The 21,608-nt window shown below is 37.1% G+C and overlaps 1 protein-coding gene across 2 annotated transcripts in view; it reads right to left on the reverse strand.

Annotated features, from left to right (window-relative positions):
• The window catches only part of TEX11 (testis expressed 11), a 380,181-nt gene that overhangs the window by 61,881 nt on the left and 296,692 nt on the right, over window positions 1-21,608 (reverse strand). For both annotated transcript variants that reach the window (XM_003820153.4, XM_055106718.1), the window contains 5 exons: window positions 18,591-18,631; window positions 17,183-17,269; window positions 15,055-15,125; window positions 13,503-13,619; window positions 559-631 (listed from right to left, as the gene is read on the reverse strand). In XM_003820153.4, the coding sequence (XP_003820201.2) occupies window positions 559-631; window positions 13,503-13,619; window positions 15,055-15,125; window positions 17,183-17,269; window positions 18,591-18,631 (389 nt within the window). The remainder of the gene's footprint in view (window positions 1-558; window positions 632-13,502; window positions 13,620-15,054; window positions 15,126-17,182; window positions 17,270-18,590; window positions 18,632-21,608) is intronic.

Here is a 21,608-nt window from a genome sequence, read left to right on the forward strand (position 1 = left end):
ATAAAATATTTAATGCTATACTTTCGTATAAAGCAAAGTAAAAAATATTCTTAATCTAAGTAGTGTGTTACAGAGTCAATACTGATATAGAGCGGGGAAAAAATCAGCTCTTAAAGAATCATCTGGGCTGGGAGTGGTGGCTCACACCTGTAATCCCAGTACTTTGGGAGGCCGAGGTGGGCAAATCACTTGAGGTCAGGAGTTCGAGACCAGCTTGGCCAACATGGTGAAACCCTATCTCTACCAAAAAACAGAAAAGTTTAGCCAGGCGTTGTAGTGCATGCCTGTATTCCCAGCTACTCAGGAGGCTGAGGTGGGAAAATTGCTTGAACCCAGAAGGCAGAGGTTGCAGTGAGCCAAGATCACATCACCGCGCTCCAGCCTGGGTGACACAGTGAGACCCTGACTCGAAAAAACAAAACAAAACAACAGAAAAAAAACACATTTGACTGGTTATCAAGTACTGCAGTGGCACAAATTTCTGGTGACAAAAGACTTGTTTATTCGATTCTAAGCTCCTTTCAAACTGTGTTACCAAACTTCCAGTTCCTACTGTACCTGTTTGTTTCAGGAAATTATGGATGTCATTGCATGTCCGGATCTCCTCAAATGCACGACTCAGGAACATGGTCTGTTTGGCAACAGTGCAACAAGTTAATTAGTCACAACAAAAAACAACTTTAAGCAAATTAATATAATCTCATATCATTTTCATTAAAAACAGGTAAAAATAAATTAATAGAAAAATGATAGTTTAAACCGAACATTTTGGAGTTTATATAGAAATATTAGCCTCTATTTGCACATTTCCTTATTGTTTCAGAAAAATGAGGATTAAATAGAAAATCTTGAGCATTATCAATTTCTTTAACAATCTAGAACAGAAGAGAAACACTTCTAGAATGGTTGTGTGAGGAGCTCCATGGATCCTCTCCTCAGCAAAACAATCATCATAACTAGTGAAAATTAGAAAACATAATCATGTAAAGGCTCAGGAAATTGCCCTGAGGGTATACAGAAAATGAAGAAACATTTATTCCAGGAAATCTACTAAGTCTTAGTAAGAACAGTAAGAGCCTGTGACATTTAAGCTATGATTCACTCACCATCCGCCAGCTCAGTGTGATGTAAGCACTACTTTAGGTGGGTGTGGCCAAGAAGATAGGACTCTCTACCTCCAGTTTCTGGGCTAGGGATTCTCTGAAGGGCCAGAATGCTGGCACTTCTCATCCCCCCAGATCTCTATTGTAGAAGCTCTATTATAAACAAGCATAGCTCAGAGGCCTAGAACTCTCTTTCTCTACCCAGCCTCTATTTGTAAGGCAAAAGCTCTATCCCAGGCATTGCAAGCTCAGGATCCTGGGTCTCAATCTCATCTCATCTCAGCTCTCTCATCTCAGCTCTCATCTCAGCTGCTTATAGGATAGAGTGTCCATGCTGGGAGCAGCAAGCCAAGAATATCAGGGACTACAACTCTTGTCCAGTCTTCCACTCATACAATTGGATTGTCACTCTGACAGAAGTGGGCCACTGTCCCTGCCCCTAGCTCCAAAACAGTGGTTCAGTTTCTGCCCAGTAGGAGAGGCAGATCTATAGCACTCCCTAAAGGAAATGACTTTAATTGGAACAGAGCGTGGGGAAGTTCAAGTCTAAGGACACTGTAAAAAATCATGGAGATTTTGGTAGTGCGCAATTAAGAGGAGATTGGTAGCTCAATGATATTAAGAAGAAAATAATAGACCAACTAGAAGTTTATAGAGAGAAGTATGTGAAGAGACAGCTAAGAAGATTTCTATTCCTTCAAAGGGGTCTTCTTTTAATTGGAACAGGCTGTGGGGCAATTTATGCACAAGAGCATTTTAACACACACACACACACACACACGCACATGCACACACACAGTAATCACCTAGCAATTAGTCAAGACTAACAGCTGGATGTGCTACCAATAGAAGAAGGTCATCTAGAAGCTTAAGAGGTCAGATCAGGAAAAGAGTAATAAAGAACTCTCCTAAAATCACTGTCATCCTTTACCAGAGGGAGGTATAAGCAGTCTTTGCACAGGCAAAGACTGTGCCTTCCAAAGAGTGACATCAGAGTCTATGTACCATGGGGAAAATAGACTTCACTATTTCCCTATAGCTAATTCACTAAACAAATAAAGAAGCAAACATTAACATCCACAAACCCCATGGGGAGATCAGTACCCAAAGATACTACAACATATTATCTAAAACGTCCAGTTTTCAACAGAAAATTACAAGATATGCAAAGACACAGGAAAGTGTGACTTCTACATAGGAAAAAAGCAGGTAACAGGAACTGATTTTGAAAAGGCCCAGATGTTAAACTTAATACACACAGAATTCAAAGCAGCTATTTTAAATATATTCAAATACTAAATGAAACCAAACTTAAAGAAAGAAGGTATGATAAAAATGTTCATCAAAAATGAATCTCAATAAAAGGATAAAAATTATAAAAATCAGATGGAAATTCTGGAGTTGAAAGCTACAATAAATGAAATTTTAAAACTCACTAGAGGGTATCAACATTAGGTTTGACTTAGCAGAGGAAGCAATCAGCAAACATGAAGATAGATTAGCAGAGATTACAAAATATGAGAGCAGAATGAAAAAGAAAAAAAATAAACCAAGCCTCAGTAAAACATGGGACACCATTAGGCACACCAATATACCCATAATGGGATTACCAAAAGAAAAGGAGCGAAAAAGAGAAAAAATATTTTAAACAAATGTCTGAAAATTCCCTAATTTTGATGAAAAACAATAATCTACACACTCAAGAAGCCCAAAAAACTCTAGGTGGGATCAAGAAACACAAAGATATCCAACCAAGATACATTACAAAATGGTAAAAGACAAAGAAAAATTTGAAACTAGCAAAGAGAAACATGACTCGCCACATGTACGGGTGATTAAGATTAATAGCTGATTTCTCATTAAAAACAATAAAGGCCAGAAGGCAGTGGGACAACATATCCAAAGTGATCAAAGAAAAATAAAAGTCTACTAATAATCTAATACCTAGCAAAACTATTATTCAGAGAAGGTGAAATAAAGATGTCCCTGGATAAATAAGAGCTGAGAGAATTCGTTGCTAAGAGACAATCTTTCAGGCTGAAAAGCAAGTAATGCCAGGCAGTAATTTGAATCCAGATGAAAAAACAAAGAGCACTGGTAGCATTAATTATATAATTATAAAAGATAGTATTAATATAAATATATTTCTTCTTCTCTTGTTTTAAAAAAACAATATATATACACATATATGTGAATATATATTTGTATTGTTGGGCCTCTGATATATAGAAATGAAATATATTTGACAATAACAGCACAAGAGGCAGGTGGGAAGAAAGTTGTTTTGGAGTAAGAAAATGAGACTGATATGGTTTGGCTGTGTCCCCACACAAATCTCACCTTGAATTGTAGTTCCCATAATCCCCATGTGTGGTGCGAGGGACCCAGTGGGAGGTAATTGAATCATGGGGGCAGTTTCCCCCATGCTATTCTCGTGATAGTAAATTCTCACAAGATCTGATGGTTCTGTAAGCGGCTTCCCACTTCACTCGGCTTTCATTCTCTTTCCTGCTACCCTGTGAAGAGGTGCCTTCCATCATGATTCTAAGTTTCCTGAGGCCTCCCCATCCATGTGGAACTATGAGTCAATTAAACCGCTTTCCTTTATAAATTACCCAGTCTCAGGTATTTCTTCATAGTGTGTGAGAGAACAGACTAATCCAGAGACCATATAGTAACTCTAATCTACAGGAAAAAATGAGGAAAAGCGTAAAAGATAAGTAAGATGCTTAATATAAGAAACCATAATATATACTTTCTTCTCTAAGTTTCTTTATTTTTGAGACAGAGTTTCGCTCTTGTTGCCCGGGCTGGAGTGCAATGGCGCGATCTTGGCTCACTGCAACCTCTGCCTGCCGGATTCAAGTGATTCTCCTGCCTTAGCCTCCTGAGTAGCTGGGATTATAGGCACCTGCCACCATGCCCAGCTAATTTTGTGTGTATTTTTAGTAGAGATGGGGTTTCACCATGTTGGCCAGGCTGATTTTGAACTCCTGACCTCAAGTGGTCTGCCCACCTCGGCCTCCCAAAGTGCTAGGTTTACAGGTGTGAGCTACCACACCCGGCCTCTTCTCTGAGTTTCTTTAAAATACTTAAAATTCTATAAAGTGATACTATAAGATGTATTGTTGTGTTTGGAGCATATATAGATGTAATGTGTATAACAAAATAGCATAAAAAAAGAGGAGAGAACAGAGCTAATAGGAATAGCATTTCTATATCTCACTGAAATTGGGTTTATAATCTGATGTAGATTCTGATAAATTAAGATTTATATTGTAAGCCCCAGAGTGACCACTAAGAAAATAACTCAAATATTGTGTAAAAATCATTAAAAGAACAAAAATGTTATATTAGAAAACATTCACTTAATGCAAAAGAAAAGAGTAAAGGAGAAAGTCAGGAATAAAAAATACATGAGATATATAGAAACCAAAAAGTAAAGTGGCATAAGTAAATTCAACCATAAAAATAGTAACATCAAATGTGAGTGCATTAAACAACCCAATAAAAGACAAAGATTATCATATTGAAACAAAGATGACCCAACTACATTCTGTCTACAAGAGACACATATTAGGTTCAGAGACAAATAAATAGGTTGATTGTGAAAGGATGGAAAAAGTTATGTTATGGAAACATTGACCATAAGAATGTTAGAGTGACACTACTAAAATAAGACAAAAATAGACTCTAAAACAAAAAAAAATTACTAGGAACAAAGAGGAAAATTTTATAATGTTAAAAGGGCCAATCCATTGGAAATGTATAGCAATTATAAACATATATGACCTAACAACAGAGCCCCCAAAATATAAAGCAAAACTGGGTAGAATTGAAGAAAGAAATAGATACTTCAACTTTTATTAGTTGGAGACTTCAATAGCCCACTTTAAGTAATGAATAGAATAAGTAGGCAGAAAACCATCAAGGATATAGAACACTTGAACAACACTATCAACCTACTAGACCTAATAGCCATAAAACATTTCACTAACCCAAGTAGAATGTACATTCTTCTCAAGCACACATGCATGGCACTTTCTCTAGGATAGCTGACATGCTAGGCCATAACACAAACTTCAAATAAATTTAAAATAATTGAAGTCACAAAGTATGTACTCTGACCACAGTGGAATAAAATTTAAAATCAGCAAGAGAAAACAATTTGGGAAATTCACAAATATGTGAAAATTAAACAACAGATTCCTAAATAATAAATGAGTCAAACAGGAAAACACAATTAAAATTAGAAAATATTTTGAGATGAATGAAAAAAATACAACATACCAAAATTTATGGGATGCAGTTTAATGCAGTTCTTGAAGGGAAATTTATAGCTGCAAAAGTTGATATTAAAAAAAGAAATATCTCAAATCAGTAACTCCAAGTTTTACCTTAAGAAGCTGTAAAAACAAAGCAAATTGAACTGTAAGCAAGCAGAAGGAAGATTTGAGTGGGAATTAATGAAATAGAGACTAGAAATGCAATAGAAAAAATGAAACCAAAAGTTGTTCTCGAAAAGAACAACAAATTGATATACTTTTGTCTATACTGACCAAGAACAAAAAGAGAGAAGACACAAATAACTAAAATTAGGAGTAAAAGAGGAGGTATCACTACTGACCTTACAAAAATAAAGAGGACTATAAGGGAATACTATGAACAACTGTAAACCAACAAATTCTATAACTTAGATGTAATGGATAAATTTCTAGAAAGATAAACTACTAAAACTGACTCAAGAGGAAATACAAAATCTGAAGAGACTACAAAAAGTAGTGAAAAATTTATAATCTGAAAACCACAAAACATTGTTGAAAGAAGTGAAAAACCTAAATAAATGGAAAGATATTCCATGTTCATGAATCAGAGGCTTTAATATTCTCCCTAAACTGATTTACAGTTTCAATGCAACCCCTATCAAAATCACAGCTGGCTTTTTTGCAGAAATCAACAAGTTGGTCCTAATGGAAATTCCAGGGACCTAGAATAGCCAGAACAATCTTTAAAAAGAAGAACAATGAGGGGGGACTAACACCTCCCTATTTCAAAATGTACTACATAAAGCTATAATTATCAAGGCAATGTGGTATTGCCCTGAGGATAGACATAGATGTCAATGGAATAGAATTGAGAATAAACCTTCTCATTTGTGGTCAAGTGATTTTCAACAATGGCACAAAGATAATTCAAGGGGAAAAAACAGTCTTCAACAAATAGTACTAGGAAAAATGGATATTCAAATGCAAAACAATAAAGTTGGACCCCTATCTCACACCATACACAAAAATTAACTCAAAATGGATCACAGATCTACATGTAAGAGCTGAAAATATAAAAAACCTTACAAGAAAACATTGAGGTAAACCTTCATGATTTTGGATTAGAAAATGGTCTTAGATATGATAACAAAATAAATAAAATGGATATCATCAAAATTAAAAATGTATTTCAAAGGGCACTAGCAAGAAATGGAAAAGACAAACCACAGAACAGGAGAAAATAACTGCAAATCATGTATTTGATAAGAGTATAGTATAAAGAATATATAAAGAATTATTACAACTCAGTGGTAAAAAGACAAATAGGCTAATTTAAAATGAGCATGAAGCACTTTGGAAGGCCAAGGTGGGCGGATCAGTTGAGGTAAGGAGTTTGAGACCAACCTGGCCAACATGGCAAAACCCTGTCTCTACAAAAATACAAAAATTAGCTGGGCACAGTGGTGTGTGGCTGTAGTCCCAGCTACTTGGGAGGCTGAGGCAGGAGAATCACTTGAACCTGGGAGGCAGAGATTGCAGTGAGCTGAGATCGTGCCACTGCACTCCAGCCTGGGTGAACAGAACAAGACTCCATCTCTAAATAAATAGATAAATGCAAAAAGATTTCAATAGATATTTTCCAAAGAAGATATACAAATGGCCAATAAACACACGAAAAGATTCTCAACATCATTAGTCATAATGGAAATGCACATCAAAACCACAATGAGGTATCAATTTATACTCACTAGGACGGCTATAATTAAAAAGATATAATAACAAGTGGTGGCAAGGAGGTGGAGAAATTGGAATCCTCATTCAGTCCTGGTGGGAATGTAAAATGGTGCAGGTGCTTTGAAAAACTCCAGCATTCCTCAAATGATGAAACATAGAGTTATTGTATGACCCAGCAATACGAATCCTAGGTATATTTCATATTGAAAGAAATGAAAACAGATTTCCATGCAAAACTTTGTACATAAATTGTTCATCACGGCATTATTCACAAGAGCTGAAAATTGGAAACAACCCAAATGTCCATCAATGGATGAATGGATTTTAAAAATGTGATATATTTATACAATGGAATATAATTCAGCCATAAAAAGAAATGAAACGCTGATACATGCTACAACACAAAGAACCTTGAAAATGTTATTCAGGCATTTATGAAAGGAGCCAGTCAGAAAAGACTACACATCAAAAAACATTTGACTTTCGTGTAAAATATGATGATGATGACATTTATACGAAATATCTGGAATAGGCAAGCCTATATAGACAGAAAGTACATGGTTGCTTAGTGCTGGTGGCAGGCGATGAGAAGTGACTGCTAAGTGGGTAAGGGGTTTCTTTTTAGGGTGATAAAAATGTTCTAAAATTAGATTGTATCAACAGTTGCACAATTCTGAGAATATTCTAAAAACCAATAAATTGTATACCTAAGTGGGTGAATTATAAGGTATGTGAATTATGCCTCAATAAGTCTGTTAAAATATAATCAAGGATAGGGATCAGGACACTATTTGTACAAAAGGCCAGACAGTAAATATTTTAGGCTTTCCTAGCCATATACAAAAAAAAGAAAAGAAATAAAGAAAATAAAGAAATAAACAAATAAAATAAAGAAATATTTTTCTTTATTTTCTTTATTTTCAACTACAACCCCCCAGGGGCCTGATTTGGCCAGCTGGCAGTAGTTTACCCACTCCTGCTCTAGGAAAAAGGTGTGGTTCCTTGACAAATTACAATCACTATATGTTTTTACCTATCCCTCAATTTCTCCTAACTCATACTCAGAAGGGTAGAGGCAATGTTGATAAAACTATGCAGTCCATCTATATTCCTTCATCAGCTACTTATTTGGAAATATTCCCACTTATGAGGGTTTAGAGAACAGGGAGCAGATGTATACAACAGAAATCAACAAGTATTCTTTTTTTTATTATTATACTTTAAGTTTTAGGGTACATGTGCACATTGTGCAGGTTAGTTACATATGTATACATGTGCCATGCTGGTGCGCTGCACCCACTAACTCGTCATCTAGCATTAGGTATATCTCTCAATGCTATCCCTCCCCCTCCCCCCACCCCACAACAGTCCTCAGAGTGTGATGTTCCCCTTCCTGTGTCCATGTGATCTCATTGTTCAATTCCCACCTATGAGTGAGAATATGCGGTGTTTGGTTTTCTGTTCTTGCGATAGTTTACTGAGAATGATGATTTCCAATTTCATCCATGTCCCTACAAAGGACATGAACTCATCATTTTTTATGGCTGCATAGTATTCCATGGTGTATATGTGCCACATTTTCTTAATCCAGTCTATCATTGTTGGACATTTGGGTTGGTTCCAAGCCTTTGCTATTGTGAATAATGCCTCAATAAACATACGTGTGCATGTGTATTTATAGCAGCATGATTTATAGTCCTTTGGGTATATACCCAGTAATGGGATGGCTGGGTCAAATGGTATTTCTAGTTCTAGATCCCTGAGGAATTGCCATACTGACTTCCACAATGGTTGAACTAGTTTACAGTCCCACCAACAGTGTAAAAGTGTTCCTATTTCTCCACATCCTCTCCAGCACCTGTTGTTTCCTGACTTTTTAATGATCGCCATTCTAACTGGTGCGAGATGGTATCTCATTGTGGCTTTGATTTGCATTTCTCTGATGGCCAGTGATGATGAACATTTTTTCGTGTGTTTTTTGGCTGCATAAATGTCTTCGTATTGGATATATATGCACCCAATACAGGAGCACCCAGATTCATAAAGCAAGTCCTGAGTGACCTACAAAGAGACTTAGACTCCCACACATTAATAATGGGAGACTTTAACACCCCACCGTCAACATTAGACAGATCAATGAGACAGAATGTCAATAAGGATACCCAGGAATTGAACTCAGCTCTGCACCAAGTGGACCTAATAGACATCTACAGAACTCTCCACCCCAAATCAACAGAATATACATTCTTTTCAGCACCACACCACACCTATTCCAAAACTGACCACATACTTGGAAGTAAAGCTCTCCTCAGCAAATGTAAAAGAACACAAATTATAACAAACTATCTCTCAGACCACAGTGCAATCAAACTAGAACTCAGGATTAAGAATCTCACTCAAAACCGCTCAACTACATGGAAACTGAACAACCTGCTCCTGAATGTCTACTGGGTACATAACGAAATGAAGGCAGAAATAAAGATGTTCTTTGAAACCAACGAGAACAAAGACACAACATACCAGAATCTCTGGGACACATTCAAAGCAGTGTGTAGAGGGAAATTTATAGCACTAAATGCCCACAAGAGAAAGCAGGAAAGATCCAAAATTGACACCCTAACATCACAATTAAAAGAACTAGAAAAGCAAGAGCAAACACATTCAAAAGGTAGCAGAAGGCAAGAAATAACTAAAATCAGAGCAGAACTGAAGGAAATAGAGACACAAAAAACCCTTCAAAAAATTCATGAATCCAGGAGCTGGTTTTTTGAAAGGATCAACAAAATTGATAGACTGCTAGCAAGACTAATAAAGAAAAAAAGAGAGAAGAATCAAATAGACACAATAAAAAATGATAAAGGGGATATCACCACCGATCCCACAGAAATACAAACTACCATCAGAGAATACTACAAACACCTCTATGCAAATAAACCAGAAAATCTAGAAGAAATGGATAAATTCCTTGACACATACACTCTCCCAAGACTAAACCAGGAAGAAGTTGAATCTCTGAATAGACCAATAACAGGATCTGAAATTGTGGCAATAATCAATAGCTTACCAACCAAAAAGAGTCCAGGACCAGATGGATTCACAGCCGAATTCTACCAGAGGTACAAGGAGGAACTGGTACCATTCCTTCTGAAACTATTCCAATCAATAGAAAAAGAGGGAATCCTCCCTAACTCACTTTATGAGGTCAGCATCATCCTGATACCAAAGCCTGGTAGAGGCACAACAAAAAAAGAGAATTTTAGACCATTATTCCTGATGAACATTGATGCAAAAATCCTCAATATAATACTGGCAAACCAAATCCAGCAGCACATCAAAAAGCTTATCCACCATGATCAAGTGGGCTTCATCCTTGGGATGCAAGGCTGGTTCAATATACGCAAATCAATAAATGTAATTCAGCATATAAACAGAGCCAAAGACAAAAACCACATGATTATCTCAATAGATGCAGAAAAGGCCTTTGACAAAATTCAACAACACTTCATGCTAAAAACTCTCAATAAATTAGGTATTGATGGGACATATTTCAAAATAATAAGAGCTATCTATGACAAACCCACAGCCAATATCATACTGAATGGGCAAAAACTGGAAGCATTCCCTTTGAAAACTGGCACAAGACAGGGATGCCCTCTCTCACCATTCCTATTCAACATAGTGTTGGAAGTCCTGGCCAGGGCAATTAGGCAGGAGAAGGAAATAAAGGGTATCCAATTAGGAAAAGAGGAAGTCAAATTGTCCCTGTTTGCAGATGACATGATTGTATATCTAGAAAACCCCATTGTCTCAGCCCAAAATCTCCTTAAGCTGATAAGCAACTACAGCAAAGTCTCAGGATACAAAATCAATGTGCAAAAATCACAAGCATTCTTATACACCAATAACAGACAAACAGAGAGCCAAATCATGAGTGAACTCCCATTCACAATTGCTTCAAAGAGAATAAAATACCTAGGAATCCAACTTACAAGGGATGTGAAGGAACTCTTCAAGGAGAACTACAATCCACTGCTCAAGGAAATAAAAGAGGATACAAACAAATGGAAGAACATTCCATGCTCATGGATAGGAAGAATCAATATCGTGAAAATGGCCATACTGCCCAAGGTAATTTATAGATTCAATGCCATCCCCATCAAGCTACCAATGATTTTCTTCACAGAATTGGAAAAAACTACTTTAAAGTTCATATGGAACCAAAAAAGAGCCCGCATCGCCAAGTCAACCCTAAGCCAAAAGAACAAAGCTGGAGGCATCACACTACCTGACTTCAAACTATACTACAAGGCTACAGTAACCAAAACAGCATAGTACTGGTACCAAAACAGAGATATAGATCAATGGAACAGAACAGAGCCCTCAGAAATAACGCCGCATATCTACAACTATCTGATCTTTGACAAACCTGACAAAAACAAGCAATGGGGAAAGGATTCCCTATTTAATAAATGGTGCTGGGAAAACTGGCTAGCCATATGTAGAAAGCTGAAACTGGATCCCTTCCTTACACCTTATACAATAATCAATTCAAGATGGATTAAAGACTTAAACGTTAGACCTAAAACCATAAAAACCCTAAAGAAAACCTAGGCATTACCATTCAGGACATAGGCATGGGCAAGGACTTCATGTCTAAAACACCAAAAGCAGTGGCAACCAAAGCCAAAATTGACAAATGGGATCTAATTAAACTAAAGAGCTTCTGCACAGCAAAAGAAACTACCATCAGAGTGAACAGGCAACCTACAAAATGGGAGAAAATTTTCACAACCTACTCATCTGACAAAGGGCTAATATCCAGAATCTACAAGGAACTCCAACAAATTTACAAGAAAAAAACAAACAACCCCATCAAAAAGTGGGCGAAGGACAGGAACAACAAGTATTCTTTAGAGAGACAGAGTACCACTGTCTGATTCATAGGGACCACACTTAGATGATAAAAGGCAGAAGTGCATCTTCAATTATGTAAATAGACGTCCTTTCAAAAGCAAAGAAGATTATAGAAAGGTTACTAGTTTAGAGAGTTCTGAGAAAACACAGAGGTGTACATGAGAAAGAACACAGAATGAAAAAGAACGGTAGTTAGAAACAAACAAAATAATGATTGTACTTAAGAGTTTGTGAAATTTTCCCCACATCAATTTGATCTCTATTCACTAAGATAAAAAATTAAACAAACTCAGGATTACCAACCAAAAAGGAAAAACTTTTAGAAATTTAAAAGCACTATATAAAGATAAGATGTTATTATTATTTTTTAGTAAAGCAAAAGTCCCTATTGAGAATTAAATTACATTTAGCTTTGCCTGTTAAGTAGAATTTTTGTTTGTTTATTTTGCTCTGGGGCAGGTAGAGTCTTTTCTCATCTTCTTTTAAAATAAGAAGACTCTTAAAAGAGGGCCCCCTTTACTCCTCAGAGGCAAGGACTTTGGCTTCTTTATCTCTGTATCCCCAGTACCTAGAAAAGTGTCTGGTGCTCAAATGTTTTTTGAGTTGAACTCAACAATGGAAGGGAAAAGAAGTGAAATAGTTGGCATAGCTCTGGTGAGAGTTTGTTTCAGATCCAAAGAACAATATGAAATAAGAGATTAACAGGAGGAAGAGAATAAACAGCAAAGGGTTTATATTACTTGGAGAGGAGGGAAGGTGACAAGTATGGGAAATTAGGAAGTTTTCTTTGTCCAGGTAAGAGAAACCAAGCAGAGAGATCTAGATCTTAAAAATCATACAAAAATGCTATTGGTCTGATTTGGAGACAATTTTCTTAGATTGAAAGAAGAAAGGTAAACAGCTAAAAGCAAACCAATAATCTGGTGTATGGGAGACGGTGATATTGATAGCTCCTAAAAGGGGTAACATTTAAGAATCTGATAGGGGAATTCAGGCAAAGGTAAGGAATTCTGTCTTGTAGAAATTAAGTTAATGAGATATTTAAGGATGTGGGAAAAAGAAAGCAAATGCAATTGAGAGAAGAAAAACCAGATAAGTAATAATTTCAGATGGCTATCAAAGCTATGGAAACAGATGAGTTCTTCCTTAGAAGATGTGGTAAGAAACAAAAGTGGAGTCCAAACGCGTATATAATCACAGGCAGACAATGAAGATAAAAGATATTTAAAAACATTTTTGGAAAGAGTGGTCCATAGGAAGGGGAATTTTAAAAGAAGAGATATCTAATCTTCTTAAAAGAAGAGGCCACGCCAAAAGTAACCTTTGCTTAGGAAGGAATTAGCCATTACAAACTTTTGAAATCAAGATGATGCTGGAGTGGAGAAAAGGATTCTCTAAAGAGAATCAAAAAGAACTGCATCAGGGAAGGCAAACATATCAAATAGCACACTGAACTCTTGTCTTTTCTTTGAAGGTTGCACATTACCTGTTCAAAAGCTGTTGAAGCTTTTCTCCCTTGCTCTAGATCAACTGCAACTGCCATAAGTAAACATGTTTTCCGTGCAATCAGAATTACTTGATCAGAAGGACAAAACTGGGACATCTGATAAGAAGTAACCAGAACATCAATGAATAGTGAGAATTCTGCCAGGTGAACACAAACAATCAGAATGAAAATCAGCAACTTCCTGTTTGAATGAGAAAATTCAGCTGGAAAAGCACATGTCACCATAGAAATGATATAAACTATAATACTGATTTATGCTTTTAATTTTATATTACTTTCCATTGTTTTTAGTACCTTCCTAGAGATAAAAAGCTTCATTTCTTCACAGTATTCCTATCTTTTCCAGTGACAAGTAGTATCATTTGCCCTTGTATTTCTATCTAGTGATTTACTTCTTGGTTTATGTTGTAATTTCTAAGTGATTTTTCCCCTGGCAAATAAGATTTCCACCTTTGTGTTGAATAGAGCCAAAATTAGTTAATATATTGTCATGGTTGAAAGAGGCATTGTCAAATCTTGACAGGCATTAGTCATGACCTCATCATTAACATTGTATAGTTTTAGGAAAAACTCCCAGCTACTACAATAAAACTCTAGGCCATTTGGATTCTTACATGCCAATCCTACAAGTCCCATCACAAATGCCAAAACTAAAACCAATTTATTTCACTTAATTAAAATGGCAGTTATGCCTAAACTTGCAAAGACTATTTCTTAATCTCCCCAAACATTCAGTGATCATAATCATCATTGTTATTAAATTAATAGCATTTTAAGACAACCAATCTCTTTAGGTCTCTGATTACTCTTATGTGAGATGAAGGAGTTGTGCTAGATAGTCTCTATAGTTCTTTCTAGCTCTAAAACTCTTAACATTTAATTGATCTCAACATATCATACTGTGTATTCTTGAATGTGTATGAAGGATATTCTTTAGTCCTTCTATCTTCCTGTCAATACTTGGTCCTCTTTCTGGCATTTAACCTCTACCTTGGAGGCCAACGACTATTTAAAAATGCTTATAATTAAATAACAAACTCACAAATCACTACACTCAGGACCTGCTATAGGAAAGTTATAAAGGAGGCCTAAGCTTCTTATCTCTTTTTTCAGCCCCTGCTATCCCCAGATACTTATTCTATGTTCTTGTAGACTTATTCCCATAACTCTTCATAATGTGTTGGTAATTAACAACTACTTAGAGTATTCCCCTCCTAAAGATATTTATATTTTAATATAGGACTTTGGGAGGCTGAGATCCCTTCAAAGGCAAAGAAATAAGTCTTAAATGGTAGAACTTTAGGCTCCCTGATGAATGTTTCTGATATTTTGGTATAGAAAGATATGCCCCACATTCTTATGTTATACCCTAAAAGGAACAAATTCTTCTTAGGTCATTCCTGCTTACATATATATTAAAAGTTCCTAGATCAAGAGACAATCCTAGTCTATATTTAGCCCTTTACTATAGCCATAGTGGTTATAGCCTTGTTGTGGTCCATACATGAGATACTTATTAAAAGAAACTTACCTTATAAGAAAGTATAAAAAACTCTCTCATCATCACTGGATCTTTGTCACATTGCACAGCCAAGTTCCAAGCTGGAAATTAACATGAAACAACATAATAATATGAAATTATGAAAATCTACCATTTAGTCTGTACCATTACAATTTCTGATACTTACACCTTTGATATTAACATACTAGTAAGGGGTTTCTCAAGGTTTAAACAATTAACTTTAGGTTTTAAAGAAAAATTTTCCAGGTAAATTTAGAGACCTTCGTCAATTCCAATCTTCAACACTAGACCAATGACCGAGGGAGGTACTGCTGAATTTTTTAAAATTGGGGACATGCAATAAGAATTCTTAGCTGAGGCCAGGCTTGGTGGCTCATTCCTATAATCCCAGAACTTTGGGAGACCAAGGCAGGAGGATTGCTAGAGGCCAGGAGTTCAGGACCAGCCTGGGCAACAGAGAGAGACTCCGTCTATACAAAAAAATTAAAAAACAAACCAAAACAAAACAAAACTAGCCAGGTGTGGTGGCACACAACTATAGTCCCAGAAGACTGACACCAGGAATTTGAGGTTACAGTGAGCTATGATGCCACCACTGCACTCCAGTCTGGCAGCAAAACTCCGTCTCAAAAAAAAAAAAATTCTTAATTGACACTAATCTATCTAAAAATGAAGATCAACATGGATAGAGCTCACTAACTCGCAGTGGTGAAAGTAAGTTAAAATTCACCTAAGAACAAGGTACACTGTAATCAAGAGTTGAGAAAAATTACTGGAGAGATTCATATCTTCCAAAGAGCAGCAGAAGCCCTCATCAGGCATCAGTCAGCATCATTTTCCCCTTGGAAAATCCAAATTAAAATGCAGTAAAGTAAAAACATTCCTTTTCAAACCTTCAAAAGATTAAAGTCACCAAACTTGTCTATATTTTAAATGTTTGTTATTTTTCATTATTTGCATCAGTTTCTTAGAAATCAGATTGCAGTATTCATTCCCTTTCTCCCAGGATTAAAGCCCTATTAAACCTCATAACACAGGGAGAGGTTCATGTAGAATCAGTCCACTTTGTGGCACTGCTGCTTAATTGCTCATGCTTACTTATCACTGTAGTAACTGCCTCCGCAAGTTTTAAAATCATTTTTATTGAAATAGAGCCATTATAAAGTATATTACACAACTCATAATTGTACAGCTTGATGAATTTTCACAAAGTGGACATATCCATGTGTCTGGCACCCACATTAAGAAAGATCTTGAACATTACCAGAAATCCTGAAGCTCCTACAACTTTCAAGTCCAACTCCTTTTCCAGGGTAACCACTATCCTGACTTATAACACCATATATTAGTTTTGCCCATTTAAAAAATTATAAATAAAATGAACAACACAATATGTATTCTTCAATATCTGGCTTCTTTTGCTCAACATTATGTTTGTGAGATTCATCCATATTGTTGTATATAGTTCATTTTTGGTCAATCACACTCAGAAATAAATTAAGTATTCTAGGCCGGGCACGGTGGCTTATGCCTGTAATCCTAGCACTTTGGGAGGCCGAGGCAGGTGGATCACGAGGTCAGGAGATCGAGACCATCCTGGCTAACACGGTGAAACCCCGTCTCTACTAAAAATACAAAAAATTAGCCGGGCGTGGTGGCGGGTGCCTGTAGTCACAGCTACTAAGGAGGCTGAGGCACGAGAATGGCGTGAACCCGGGAGACGGAGCTGGCAGTGAGCTGAGATCAAGCCACTGCACTCCAGCCTGGGCGACAGAGCGAGACTCCATCTCAAAAAAAAAAAAAAAATTAAGTATTCTAAACCAAGTTTAGGAGCACAACCTTGGGGACCTGTAGTTACAGTTCATTAGTTTCATCTTAGACCCATTTCTATAGAAAAGGGACACAACTAATGTCCATTGAGTATCTACTATGAAAAAAGTATATATGCTGTTTCATTTAAAACCCTTAATAACTGCATGAAGTATATATAACTATTTCCATTTTATAAGTAATAAAACAGATTAAGCAAGTTATCTCTGTACCCACAGCTACAAATGAAAGATCCAGAATTTGAAATCACATCTGTCTGATTCCACCACCCCACAATGTTTCCCAGAGCCACAGAATTTCCTCTTACCTGTTTTTCGAAACCACTGAGCTTCATTAGCTCTTGACTCCAAACTTAAGGCTTCTACACCAAAAGGCTGAGAAAGTTTCACAAAGGCTGCAACAAACAGGAAAATTTGATACTGATGGTCTTATTTTATACTCTAGCAAAATTGTTTAATCCTGCTTTAAGAACAGTCTCACAGGAGTTTGAATTTAGAAAGTTCTTTTTTGTGTATGTGTGTAGGGGTGCATACCAAAAGTAATTAAAATGACAGAAAGCATTGCCAAGTTCCAAGAAGTTGTTAACTCAAACTCTGGGGAACAAACATGTCTTTGGAGAGATTTATAATTTTAATTAGTGCAATCATTCACCACCTGAGGTAGAAAGATATGATTTACATGTGAGGAAATAAAAAATAGAAACAATCGTTTAAAAGACTGAACTGGAGATTGAGAATTAGAAGAGTATCAATATGCTGGCATAATATTTACTGAGCCAGCAAGCTCAGGACAGAACCAGAATGTGCTATCACTATCAGAAGGCATTCTCTTTCTGAGAAATAAGAATGCCAACCAGCAAAGTTTTTCTCTTTTGAAAAGAAGTGGTCTGGTTTCTAAACCACTTTGCTATGTTTAACACCCTGCTGACAGGTATTTGAGGTATAAAATTGAACTACTGCACTGAGCAGGATAGAATTTCTAAGATATGAACTTTTTGGTGTGTTTTGGACATAAGGAAAGAGGTACATGGACAGTAAAAATGGGAGATCTGTTAAAAGGGATGCCATGTGAAAAAGCATGTAGTTAGAAAAAAAATGTGATACAACTAGGAGATTAGCTTGAATAAAGTGGACAGGGAAAAATTATTAGTAGATAAGGGAGATGGCACAGACTTGGGTGGACAGCTTGAAAATAAGAGAATATGCAACCTGAATTTGATTCAGAGGGTATGAAAAAAACAGCAGGGTTCAGAGTATTTTTATTTGTCTTGATCTTTTTTCACCTGTTCAATTCTTAGGTTAGGATCAAGTGACTACTAGAAAAGAAAGGTAGAGGGACAGGGAGGGAGAGAAGGGAGGAAGGGAGAGAAGGAAAGGAAAGGAGGGAGGGAAGGGGGAAGGAGAGAAAGAAGGAAGGAAGGAAGAGAGGGAGGGAGGGAGGGAGGGACGGGAGGGAGGGAGGGAAGGAAATGTCCTTAAAACAAATAGGAATTAAAACAGAACTGAAATCACATTTGGAGATGAATGCTAATGATGACACACTTTTCTCTGCTTGTGAATAAAGAAACCAAAATAGATTCCTGTGGCAAAGATTAATAAGGAGCATGAAGCTTAACTCAAACATAAGGTTAAAGTTGCTGTGCTTAGTGTACTTGGAGAATTCGACAGAGAATAGAGGCAAGGTGAAGGACTGAATATAACCAGGGAGATATTTACCTCTATTCAGGCAAGTCAAAAGTCGATCCATTTCTTTCTTCCTAAAAATAAAGAAAAGGATATTTTCCAACTGCTCCAAATCTTTACTATAAAACATAACTAAAAAGGGACACTATTTGTGCCTGAGAATTGAACTAAGAAAATGCAAAATTGTGAAGTTTTTTGCTCAGGACACCAATCTACCATTTCAACAATCTTCTTCCCCACTGTAGGATACAGTTACTCATTCCCAGTGCCCTCATATTTTTTCTCTCTTCTACTTCTTCATAAACTCTCAGCAAAGGATTTCAATGACTGACAAGGTTTTATATTGTAGGGTCATAACACTTGAGAGCAGCTGGTGATCTCTGTGATTTATAAGCTTTTTTGAAGGGGGGAACTAGAACATTTATTTCAAATAAAATTGTATAAAAGTCTAATATACAAGAAAAGATAAAAGATAAAAGTTGAGCTGCTGTGGTTGAACGAGGAGTGGGTGGAAGCTTGGAGTTTCACCTTCCTGGAAGTCCCTGATGCAGTGCCACAAAATTTCCATGGTTCTAAGGAATGCAGTTTAAAAAATAACTTATCTTGTACAGACACATCATTTTACAGATGAAGAAAAGAGTAGACCCAGGTTTCCTGACCCCTCTGTCAAGCTTCTTTAAGCATATAAAGTTTAAAAGAGAACTTCCGGTTTCTAGTTATGCATGTAAGGAGCTTGGAAGTTGCCAGTTTCTCCTAACAAGTAAAACGCTGAACACACTGAAAAATTAGTAACTCTTCTTGGACCTATAAGAGACGAGAGGAAAAAGGGAAAACCACTGCCACAAAAATTGGAGAGAAGGGCGAAGATAGGGAGTCATAGCTTACTAGTGCAGAGATTCAAAAGTGGAAACTACCATGGGAACCAATGCTGGAGTAGGAAAACCTGAAGCGTAACTGACAAACCACTGGAGGCTCAGTGTGGACAAGTCTGAATTAAAAGACTCAGGAGGACCCAGTCATAAGGAGGCCTCCACAGTTTTGTGAGTTTTGCCTCCAGGAGCTTGGTTAGCTACTCAGTGAATATTGGAGCAAAATCTCTTTACGCATCTTGCAGGGGGCAGAGGAAACAAAACACTTTAAAACATGCCAGAGCACCCTGTTCTTAACAAGTCTTGCCCTCAAGAGAAACTGCTTAACCACAGCCTGACTTTCTGGGGTATATCAGAGCCTAACTGATCTCGGAGAAGGGAAATACTCAAATTCAGTCCACTCTAGCCATCCTGTCCCACTTAATGGGGGAGAAAAAAACCTGAGAAGCACTTGTGAAGTTCACAGTCCAGAGGTATAGGCTTGCTAAAGGACCAAGACCTAATCACAGGACTAAAGAATGCTTCCCAGCCAGGTACAGTGGCTCATGCCTGTAATCCCAGCATTTTGGATGCCAACGCGGGAGGATTGCTTGAATCCAGGAGTTTGAGACTAGTCTGGGCAACACAGTGAGACCACATTTCTACAGAAATTTAAAAATCAGCCAGCTGTGGTTGCACATGCCTGCAGTTCCAGCTACTCTGGAGACTGAGGTGTGAGGATCACTTGGGCCTGGGTGGGGGTCAAGGCTATAGTGAGCCATGATCATGCCACTGCATTCCAGCCTGGGTGACAGAACGAGACACCATCTCAATAATAATAATAATAATAATGCTTCCCCTCTCCCCACAATTCACCACCACATTACTAAAGGCCTATTTATTAGGAAACTAATAGTTCCTTTTACCTGGTACATCATGCCCAGCTTTTAAGAAAAAATTAGAAGGCATACTAAAAGGCAGAAAATACAATTTGAAGACACAGAGCAAGCACTAGAACTAGACATAGCAGGAACGTTGGAATTATCAGACTGGGAATTTAAGACAACTATGATAATTGATCACGATTATGATAATTATTGTAAGGGCTCTAATGGATAAAGTGGACAGCACGCAAGGGCAGATGAGCAAAGTAATCAGAGAGATGGAAATCCTAAGAACCAAAAAGGAATGCTAGTGATCAAAAACACTGTAACGGAAATGAGAAAACCTTTGATGGGCTTATTAGTAGATTGAACAAAGCTGAGGAAAAAAAAAATCTCTGCCCTTGAGGGTATATAAACAGAAACCTCCCAAACTGAAAAGCAAAGAGAACAAAGACTGAAAAAAATAGAACAGAATATCCAAGGACTGTGAGACAACTACAAAAGGTGTAACATATGTGTAATGGGAATACCAGAAGGAGAAGAATAGGTAATGCAACAGAAAAAATACTTCAAATAATATGACTGAGAATTTCCCCAAATTAATGTCATATATATCAAATCACAGATTCAGGAAGCTCAGAACATCAAACAGGACAAATGACAAAAAAAGACAACTAGGCATTTTATTTTCAAACTACAGAAAATAAAATATACAGACAAAATTCTGAAAAAAAGCCTGAGGAAAAAATACCTTACCTAAAGAGGAACAAAGATAAGAATTACATTCCACTTCTGCTCAGAAACCACACAAAAAAGAAGAGACTGAAGCAAATTATTTAAATGTTGAGAGAAAATCCCACTAACCCAGAATTTTGTACCTTGTGAAATTATACTTCAAAAGTGAAGGAAAATAAAGACTCTCAGACACAGGGGTGGAGCAAGATTATGGAACAGAAGGCCCACCCATCATCCTCCCCCACCGTAGGAACACCAAATTTAACCACTGTCTACATACAAAAAATGACTCTCATAAGAACCAAAAGTCAGGTGAGCACTCACAGTATCTGGTTCCAACTTCATATTGTTGAAAGAGGAACTGAAGAGGGTAGGAAAGACAGTCTTTAATCACCAATGCCACCCCTTCCCTATCCCCCAGCAGCTGCCTGGTGCAGAGAAATCTGCGCACTTGAGAAAGAGAGAGAGAGTGCAGAGATTATCAGACTTTGCACTGAACTCAGTGCTGCCCTGTCACAGCAGGAAGGAAAACTGGGCTAAACACAGCCAACTCCCGCTAACAGAGGGAGCATTTGGACCAGCTG

This window comes from Pan paniscus, chromosome X, assembly GCF_029289425.2.
Source record: "Pan paniscus chromosome X, NHGRI_mPanPan1-v2.0_pri, whole genome shotgun sequence".
In the NCBI taxonomy this organism is placed as follows: domain Eukaryota; kingdom Metazoa; phylum Chordata; class Mammalia; order Primates; family Hominidae; genus Pan; species Pan paniscus.